Below are 10,611 nucleotides of genomic sequence, written 5' to 3'. Positions count from 1 at the left end.
ACACAGAACTACAAAGCACATGGCTAAACGTAAAATAAGGGAAAAGTTTATTCAAACAGTTGGTTAAAAGCTACAGACTCTTTTTCAGTCGTTTAGAGGAGCGTTAAAACAGATTGTAATGTTACAAAAGGTGGGCTTGCTTAAATTTTAAAAATAAAGTTTATGGACATGCCCGCATCCAGTTAGGATAATGCACATTGAAAAGCGTCCACAGTACTGTGCAGGGTGAAGTGTCAGGTCCTCAGTGAAGTGGTTAACAGAGCCGGAGGTGGTGAGGCGGTGGAGGTGTGCGGCCCCTCCTCTTTGCTCTCCCCCGGCTCCAGCCAAACGCTCTCTCACCTCGCCACGATGTCTACAGCGCATCACCAGTGCCTGTGCTTCACCCTCCCACCTCAGTGGCCTTATATCACGGGCCAACGTCGCCTCAATTTTAAACCCAAAACCTCAACATGACCTCGGCGAGAGATCCAGAGAAGACATCGCCTCCAGAAACTTACTAGTAACGCGAATTTGCAAAGGTAGGTTAATGTTTTCCTCCTCCTCAGCTGTAGCGGCGGCGGCCAGCTCCCTCTGCTCTGTGCGGCCAGCCGGCTTTGCTCTGCAGCCGCACTTCACCAGCTGAAAACACTGATGTGTCTCTCGGGTTGCACTGTGAAGTGGTTGGGTTCATCTTTCCGCACCAGACAGTGCAAGATGCATGCATGCACCTCAGCACAGCAGCTCTTACCTCTAGAAATTGTTTCATGATGAGTCAGACAACTTAATGGACTCATTACCTTTGAACTCACAATAAAAGTTAGCCATGTCAGTGTGCGCTGACCCACCACTAAACTATTCGCTTTGAAGTTGTTTAAATTAAGCTTTGGACTTTGTTGTGCCTAAATTTAATTTCATCTCAAGAAATGTCTGACTGCCTTTAAGTCCAGGCAAAAGCAAATATGCAAACTTTGCTAGAGTTATTTCAGTGTTTTGTTATTTGTATTTCTGCCTTGAAAATAGCTATAGTAATACTATCATAGATTTTTAACCATCAAAATTGTCAGCCTATTGTTGACTAATACAGTCATATCATAGTGATACTATAGGAGATTGAAATTGCCATCAGCTTCAGTGAGGTCAACATGATGTCACTACTAACTGTATACCACAAAAATGCCATACATTGCAGTATTATAGTAATTTTTGTTATGGTTGTGAGATTGTCAAGTTGCAGTAGTAGTTGAAGGCCACACATTTCACAAGGGATTTTTGCTGCTCCAAATCCTCTAATTCTTCTACCAGACTCCAGCGAGAGATGAAAGGTGCTCCGACGAGAGGCCAAGAAAGGTGCTCAGAAATTCAGTGTGTCCCCAAGCGTTTCTCTCTCCCCTGGCTGCCAGCTTTATTGCATAAGGGCACTGCAGGTCTAAGGGGTTATATGGGCACCAGCCGCAGATGGAGAGGGAGAGAGGGGAGGGAGGGATGTGACAGCTGATTGACTGATGGGATGAGGGAGGTGAGAGAACATGGCAAGTGGCTGCTCTCTCACTCTGTTACTCCTCATACTCTATTGGATTGATAAAGAATAGGCAGCAAATAGTGTAGCAGAGAGGTAATAAAAGACAGAGTGTAGGACAGAGCAAAAGGCAGCGCTGTAAACTATAGCTGAAAGCTGATCGGTCCATCGCACATAGAGGGAGAGAGCACTTTCTCAGGCATATCGATTGGAGCTTGCTGCCTCTAGCCTCCGTCTGCCATACTGTGTGCTTTCTAGTATGTACTACACACCAGAATAATGCCTCACCTCTCCAACCTCATGGCTCGAATCTGTTTCACAACAGAGCAGGTGAGTGCAGTGCTTACATGTCAGCCTAAATAAAAGAGAAGATACAAGTGTAAAGGAGTATAAACAATGAGAAGAGAGGAGAAGAGAAGAGGCAACAGGGAATCATGCTCTATGAGTCAGACGGGGGAAAAATGCTGCTTCATTACTCTTTATCATCCACCATCAAGAGAGACTGACAGTGGATCTGGCCAGAGCCACTGGTCCCCAGACACTGTGTGCCACAGAGGCGGATGCTGCTCTCTGCTGAATGTCATTTCCTCATTAGGGCTCTAACAGACCAGAGATGGAGTGTGTCTGGCAGTATCTGTCGCCCTGTTGTGTCGCGCTTTCCGTGGCTCACTGAATTTCACTTTCTCTCTGTGTGAAGCAGGCAAGTGTTGGTTTGTCACAGGATGTGTGAACGGTGCTTTTGCTAAAAAATTGTTCACAGTCAGATTTGGAGCAGAGGGGTCAGTTCCTCTCTCAGTATGTGTCACCAGAGACAGAACCTGTTTTCACTGTTTCCCTGTCACCTTTCATCCATTTTCATTGCCTGCCCTCCTCCTCCTTCTCCATTCCTCTGTGTCCTCCTCAGTGCCCCTTGCCTCCTTCCTCCCTGCCTCTTTGTATTGTTATGACTGCTGCTCCTGTGTGACAATCTGTTTCATCTTCCCTCCTCATCCTTCCTCTAGACAGTCTCATGGGCCATAGCAGAAGGTTGCCGGCAGAGCGGACATGTTCAGAAAGAGGCCTCCTCCAGGTCAGTACCTCAGACCAAACACACCAAACATGCTCATCACTTGGATCCCAGCGGCTCAGCAGATTACTATTAAAAACACAGAACAATAAAAGGTGCTCGCTCTTGGGCAGGTGTGCCTGTGAGTGTGTGAGCCAAGCACAGTACACACAAGATGGGATGGGCTTTAAACACATTGATTCATCTCCCACCCATCGTTCCTCTCACTCAGCTAAACTGTAATATCTACATAAATGCAGAAATGCTTCAAACAGTTATAATAGTTTCAATCAGTTAAATAACCTGGGTTTCTCTTTATTAAATTGTTATTAGTTAACACCAATACTTATACATATGTGTGGCCTCATGGCTTGGAAAGTGATTGAATTTATCTTAATGCAGAAAGACCCAGAGATGATGGAGGAACGGGCAAGTCAGATGCAACAACTGAATTAGTTTTGTCAAAATAGTTTTATCTCCCTATATGGCAGAACACAAATTTGCTTTGGATATTAGGATACAAGCTTGTGTGGGATTTCATACGTGTGTGAAAGAGAGAGAGACAGTGTGTGTGTGTGTGTGTGTGTGTGTGTGTGTGTGTGTGTGTGTGTGTGTGTGTGTGTTGGGGGTTGGGGTGGGGGGTCCACGCTGGTGCAGTGCAACATCAAGTGAATTTTTAATACTTTTTTTTTTTTTTTACTGTCACGTGCACGAGAGAGTGGCGTGTGTATAAGTGTGTGTTGGCCAGTCTTAACGTGTCGGCACGAGACTTGTCCCACAGCACGTGCTCAGACGCCTGCCTGGCCCCTCCCACTGCGGTGTCCCCTCTCCCATCAAACACACACACACACACAGGAAACTGGACTGCTTTAGGAGCCACCATGGCTGTACACACCAGGCCCGCCTTCGTCTAGTCCTCTGATGCTCTCAGAGCCAAGATGGCGCCCAGTTTCCCCATCCCGCGACTCGCTCAGCTGTGGGATCCCTGCAGAGGCAGTTGCCATGACAACGTCCCGGGCTCTGCGGTTACGTAATGCCTAAGCCGGGCAATGTTTATGTTGTTGCTTGTCAGACAAGACCGTGCAGCGACTTGCACAACTCTACTGATCACTTTTACTGGGAGCTGCAGTTGCAGTCCAGCATGAATAAAACCCAGATTTGCGTGTGTGCCTTTACAAGCTTTACAAACTTTAGTGGACAAAAACAGCTAAAGGAATTATTCACTGTAGCGACAAGGCTGTTGAATGTATGGGGGGAAAAAACAGCGTGATTTTGTGGCTGACCTTATTAGAAAAAAATGACCTCAGCATTTCTGCTACGGGGAGGAGAAAACAGAGCATGGAAAGAGAGCAAAGTGTGAGGGGTACAGACAGACAGGGAGAGAGAGAGATAGAGGGAGGGAGGGAGGGAGGGAGAGAGAGAGAGAGAGAGAGAGAGAGAGAGAGATGGGATGGGACGCTCTTGATTCAACTTGACTTGGGACCGGAGCTCCATCGCACTTGGTTGCGGCGATGTGGTGCTCACCGGGCGGTGACATCTGACGGCTGGTTCAGACCGTGTCATTAACCGAGTCAAGATGACTATACCGAAAGAAATCCCCGAAAAGTGGTTCCCCGTCGTCCTCCCCCTGCAGCGGAAGAAACAGCAAGGACTTGACCGGGCCAAGTCGAAAAAGAGGCGGACAGGTACTTTATGTGATAGACTTCAGGCGGACTAACACTTGCTCCGTCTGTTTCTCACCGTCCCGGATGTCGTCATTTATTTATTGATTTATCATTCATTGACTAAGTTATCCATTTGTTTCAGCACCATCAACACATTATTGTGAGAGTAACTGTGTCCTTTATGGCGTCACCTTGTTGACATCCCTGTTTTTGCAAATAAACACCATTCCTCATCCTGTTTTGGGTCAAAGTTTCATTCCTGCTCCATCATCATCATCTCACTCACTTCAGTTTTTTTTTTTTTTTTTTCATGCATTACTTTTAATGTAAATAAAGTGTGTCTGTCTGTTTATGTATACGTCATCGATGCTTATACAGTATATCTCATGTGTTGGATCTCACTGACCTTTGTGCATTCACTTTGTGTCCACTGACATTTTCATGCTGCACAGTATTATCTCATCTTTCAGGTACCATATATGTAATAATAGAGAGATGAATATGAAGGTCATTCTTTTTTATAAGCTTAGATTTAATCCCATGATCTGCAATTATTAGATTTGTATAGACACCTGCCAATCAGAATCAGAAATACTTTATTTTTCCTTGAGGGGAAATTGGGTAAACATGATGATGTTGGCGTTAGCTCCATCTACATTTAGCGCCATCCAGTTTTCACTAGTCATTGCAGTTCTGCACTTGTGGGCTTCTGCTGTCAACCACAGTTTTTTTGGCTCAGTTTTACCGCTGTTACTTGTGGTTTCAATCATCTTGGCCCATAATCAGGGAGTTAATTTGTGTAATGTGACTTCCCATATTGAATCATTTGCCCCAGGGTCAGTGCTGATTGTAAATCTGTATGAGCGGGATTTGTTCAGACAGGGTTGAGTTGTTCTGAATGGAGTTTCCTGCATGTGTAAATGAGTGGATGATGTCCTTGTCACAGCTTGACTGAGACGCTGATCAATCTTAGAGGCGCCAGCCGCCACTGTCACTGCACTGCAACATCCATATCCTGATTCCTTACCTACTATCACAAATCAGTCTGGACGTGCACCTTCATTTGACCTCCAGTCTGTCATTGTGTCATCCCCATCCTTCTCCAACAAATTAGATCACTCTGACTGTGTGTGCGTGTGTGTGTTTGTGTGTGTGTGTGTGTGTGTGTGTGTGTGTGTGTGTGTGTGTGTGTGTGTACGTGCATGACTGCAGAAGATTTTGATGTCCCACTTTCTTCTAATTATGTTAGACACTGTGAGTGATCACTTCTCCACAGCCACAAAGTCAGATCCTGGATAAGAATTAGTCATGACAAGGGCAATACCATTTCCCATTGCATTGACTCACTGTATGTTTGTCAGTCACTATTACTGTCATTTTCAGGCTGCATGTAGTGTGTTGTGAGAGTATGCTGTCATTATCAGAGCCATAGGGTGAGCCAAGAGCTGCGGCACGTGCCCTCACATGTTTGGCAATAAGGGAAAGAGTATTAGAGACATGGGATGAAAGGAAAAAAAAGGAGCACTTCTTGATTAGTCTACATCACTGTCCACCAGTTTCCTGTAAGATGGCATTACACTAAATAATTTAGTTCAATCAATATTTTAACATGATACTGTTCAGTTTCAAATATTAATATATTCCCCTTTATGTGTATCAGTTGTTAATGCACGCCTGATACTTCATGGCAAAAGATTTCTGCAGCTTAACCTGATTGTAGATTTATGGATTTCTATTATCTTGCTGCGTGGCTCTCATCTGCTTCAGGGCAGCAATGCCCTTGAGGCTGTCTGCGATGCAGCTTTGTAAACACTTAATGGGTCAGGCAGTCAGCTGAAGATGCTCGTGCATTTTGGCAGGCCTGGTATTGGCCTGGACAGCAGCAAAGAGGGACAGATACCGCTTGATTTTGGCAGCAGATGCTGTGGTTGGCAAGTCTGTACCTCTGTGCTTTACTGGCACAAAGATGCTGCCCTCTTCATCGAGGGTTAATGCAGCCTTGGCAGTGCCAGCGTGACAGCGTGCACAGATCCCTCTAGTGGACTCTTGCCCCAGAAAACAACATAACGACCTTCAAGTGGGTTGGAAAGCTGCCAGAGGAAAGAGAAAAGAGGAGGAAGCGGGTTGAGAGAATTTCAATACAAGGGGGATGTTGAAGGGTCTGTGTGTACAGAACCAGTCAGATCTGATGAAGTTATACGAGCTGGCCCAAAGCAAACCCTAGAAATAAGGACTTCTTTGACACGCATTTGAAGCCACAGGCCGTCTCTTTACTGTTGACGGCAAGCCCAGAGCTGCATACATGGTGTTGCCTTGTGCACATCCAAAAACAGCTCCAGCATGCCTTCAACCCTCTGATACTCTAACACACCCTAAAGACCGCCGATAACCTAACTTTAGACACAACTCTGTAAAAGCTGAGATGTGGCTGTAGACTGGAGATGACCTCAGCCCTCAGACTTTGTGCAGTCAGCACACTTTACTTCATGCTCTGAGCCTCTGAGGCCCCCCACTACTTATAATGTTAGTGATATAAACATTTATTGTTATTCTGACAAATAGAGCATAAACCATGCAGCCATTTCCATTGCTACAATCTATGATAAAGTCAGTGCAGCCAATCTACTGAGATTAAAAAAACAAACAAACAAACATGTATGTATTAGAGGTAGGAAACAAAACCTCTAGTTTTTTAAAAATAATATCTTGATAAAGGTGTAATACAGAAATATCAACAGACATTAAAAATTCTGTTGAGGTGAACTGAATCATGTTCAGGAGTCTTCTTGCAATAAGTGAGCCAGTCCGATGAGGATTTGAAACCTCCCAGCACCAGTACAGGTGTGTGAGGTGTACGTTTATTTATATCACAAAGAAGGTTTTTTCTCATACAGTACCACATATTTTAACTCACATAAATCAACCGTGACAACAAGTCAGCGGGTCTGTGGCTGAGTGGAGCTCATCTGCCACAACCAATCTGTCTTATAAGCCAAGAACAAAGGGCAAGTCTTGTGCGATCTCTTTGAGAAGCCCGTGTTTGTTTGTTTGTTTATGCTGAACACAGCAGAGAAAGATGTGAGTTGTGAGCTGCAGCAGGTCAGAACGCTTCCTCAGACCAGACACACAGGAAACCACGGTTTGTGTGTGTGTGTCTGTGTGTGTGTTTGTATGAGACTATTTTAAACGCAAGGTTTCTGTTGCATGACACCCCTTTCCTTGGTGTTGCATTTCCTCTCTAACAGGCAGAGAATCATACTGATGATGACTTTATGTGATTTCAGGTCCATCAGCATGACAACATCAGTTCTTGGATTTGGTGTGTGTGTGCATGTGTGTCTATGTGTGTGTGTGTGTGTGTGTGTGTGTGTGTGTGTGCATGTGAACACAGTGCACTCATTTCATTTAAAAAGCTTTCTCATCAATATTAGAGGAGAGAGACCAGATGCCTGGTCGTGGAGGAGGGGAACTCCCAAACAGTTTTTGCATCAGCACAAACCGAGAGCTCTAACAACAGCAGGGGCAAGAGAGAGGAGTGAGAGGAGCAAAGGGGAGCGCGAGCAAGGAGAAAGCAGTTTCATTCTCCCAGTGTAGGACTGTTTCATGGGATGTCAATGCTTTGTGCACGGCAGCGCTCGCGTCTGCTGCTAATCCAGCAAAAGCATATGATTAAAATCTATCCAAACGTGAATTGGCTCTAAAGGGGGTCAGTGCCGTGTGATGTAATGCCTTCTGGGTATAGTTTGTGTTAGGCCTGATACCTCACTCTTCTCTTGGTGAGATATGTGTGTGATGTGAGTCAACAGGTGACGCACACACACAGACACACACACACTTAATGGTGATTAAATGTCACAAACATTTGTCCCAGATTGCTCATCCGGTTCATCCATTAACAGAGAGAGGCACCGGCTAATTACAGATCAGAGGTAATTGGTCTGCTTAGTGCCTGTGTGTGTGTGTGTGTGTGTGTCTTAGAGAGAGATAAACAGAGAGAATGATTGTGCCTGTCCCTGTGTCTCTACACTCAAACAGCCCCCAGCGGACAATCCATCTTCACCGATTCATAAATAAATTCATCAACACAGGGCGTCCTGCTTTCCACCTGCATCCTCCTCCTTAAATTTATTCTTTCCCGGCAGATCTCTTGGACTCCTGGGGAGATACTGATGATATTGATATTTTTTTTTAGAAATTACTCCATGCTCTATGACTCATTTAGACATACTGGGTTGTACGCAGGTGCAGAGTTATGGGTGATTTCTGTATGATTGTTTTGTTTTGTTCTTCATATCATCTCTACTGATGCATTTCTGTCCTGTGTCTCGACAGAGGAGGAGAGACGGGTCAGAGCCAATGACAGAGAGTACAACGAGAAGTTCCAGTATGCGGTAAGAAAGACGGCGTTATCGCTGTTATTTTTTATTTTTTGAAACATACTGTAGCATTTGTTTTAAATAAGGAAATATTTTGAGATATTTAAACACTTGAATTTGATTTATAGTCACAGTTTGGACTATTTTACCAGTTTTCTCCTCGCTTCCTTCTCATGCAGAGTAACTGCATCATGACATCCAAGTACAACATCATCACCTTTCTGCCCGTCAACCTGTTTGAGCAGTTCCAGGAAGTAGCCAACACCTACTTCCTTTTCCTGCTCATCCTGCAGGTGAGGAAAAGGGAGCGAAGAGGGATGTAATAAAGGGGTGTAAGCATGGCATAGGGACAGCGAGAACGAGAGCGAACAAGAGAGAGTGTGTGTGTGGATGGGGCGGTGGGGTGGGGGCAGACATATTATTTTACATCACTGAAGGGCACAGATGCATCAGAAAGTGATAGTTGGAGTCAGTTTGTCTTGTAAACCATATAATAACTAATAAACTGACATGACACTTACCTGAAAGCAGTGCTTACCAGCTGAATTGCAGGGATGGAAGGAGGAAAATAAATTGTAAGATATAAATATGGAAACACACAAAAGCAGAGTGGCTAACACAAACACAAAAAATCTACAAAAATCAACATCAGACAGTTTAGGGACTCGATTTCTAGTCTTTACCTGCACCATCTGCTATTGGATATATCAGAAGAGCACGATTTCTGCTTCTGCTTTGACTGAAAGTGTAAAATTAAGTCAGAATGCTGGAGAAAGTTTTGCTATGCAGTTTTCTCAGATATGTGTTACAGTATTTTCCCCCAGAGTCTGGCCTCATGACTTTCATGTTTCAGAGGGATCAGAAACTCTAAGACTAGTTCTTGTTTGAGATGTTAATTGATATCTAAGTGTTGTTTGAGCTATGAGACAGTAATCGATTGCATCGATAAATACCCTAAGTGTATTGATCCACTGAGGTTTTAGGTGCAAAATCAGCAGCTCTTTTTTCTTAGGTTAAAAAACAAAAGTAGGTAGAACAGCACCGAATATTTTGAAGTGTCTTACTTTAACTCGGCTCTGCGTAAACAAGTGAGCTGTGACAAAACTGATAGCGGCCTTTGTCTTGCCCTCTTTTTGCATTTTTGCATTTCGCAGTCTCTCACTTCACTCGAGGTGTTAAATGTTTCTGAATGTGTTGAGGTGATTTCTTATCCCTTGTCGAGCTAAAAACAAGGCTAAAGTTGACATTTTGGGCATCTATGTTTTTTTACCCAGCAGTGATAAAATGCTTTTTCGAAGTAAGAGGTAGCCAAATAAACATCGGGGAACTGAGGGATCTGCAGTGTAGCCTGGAGCTGGAAAATAGTCTTCGGTATTTTCTGCTCCTCATTCCTCTTGTTTCTCCGTTCACGCCAACCTGCAGATGAACCTTCCCTCTCTCTCCCTCTCTGTAGTTGATACCTCAGATCTCATCCCTCTCCTGGTTCACTACCATAGTGCCTTTAGCTCTGGTGCTGAGCATCACCGCAGTGAAGGATGCCACAGATGACTATGTGAGCACGTTTTTACACAGCACACACACACACACACACACATACGTTTTAACACCTTCAGGATATTGTTACAGTGAAATACAATGACTCGTGATTTGCTACCAAACAAAATTGCCAACAAACACCACTTTGAATGTAGTGCACAAACAAGTGAGCCGTGTTTGTCTCTGCGTTGCAGTTTCGTCACAAGAGCGACAACCAAGTGAACAACCGTCAGTCTCAGGTCCTCATCCGTGGCTCGTGAGTGTGCAACTCTTTACGTCACAGCTGACCACACACCAGCACTACTGTATACTGATTATAAAAGCCATCATCCAAGTTTTATCACCACCTCACTTTAATCCTTCACATCGTCACGTTTATCCTCTCTCTTTGTTTTGCTGCCTCAGTCTTCAAAATGAAAAGTGGATGAATGTTCGAGTGGGTGATATTATAAAACTGGAGAACAACCAGTTTGTGGCAGTAAGTGTGGCTCCAGC

At 44.4% G+C, this 10,611-nt stretch overlaps 1 protein-coding gene across 1 annotated transcript in view; it reads left to right on the top strand.

Moving 5' to 3' along the window:
* The first annotated feature begins 2,494 nt into the window (after nt 1-2,494).
* The window catches only part of atp8b2 (ATPase phospholipid transporting 8B2), a 28,749-nt gene continuing 20,632 nt past the window's right edge, over nt 2,495-10,611 (top strand). The window contains exons 1-6 of the mRNA XM_030072800.1: nt 2,495-2,564; nt 8,537-8,595; nt 8,760-8,873; nt 10,034-10,132; nt 10,311-10,372; nt 10,522-10,594. Coding sequence (XP_029928660.1) covers nt 2,540-2,564; nt 8,537-8,595; nt 8,760-8,873; nt 10,034-10,132; nt 10,311-10,372; nt 10,522-10,594 — 432 coding nt within the window. The 5' untranslated portion in view covers nt 2,495-2,539. The remainder of the gene's footprint in view (nt 2,565-8,536; nt 8,596-8,759; nt 8,874-10,033; nt 10,133-10,310; nt 10,373-10,521; nt 10,595-10,611) is intronic.

The sequence above is a fragment of the Myripristis murdjan genome, chromosome 16 (genome assembly GCF_902150065.1).
Source record: "Myripristis murdjan chromosome 16, fMyrMur1.1, whole genome shotgun sequence".
Taxonomy (NCBI): domain Eukaryota; kingdom Metazoa; phylum Chordata; class Actinopteri; order Holocentriformes; family Holocentridae; genus Myripristis; species Myripristis murdjan.
This window is presented reverse-complemented; position numbering and strand designations above follow the sequence as displayed.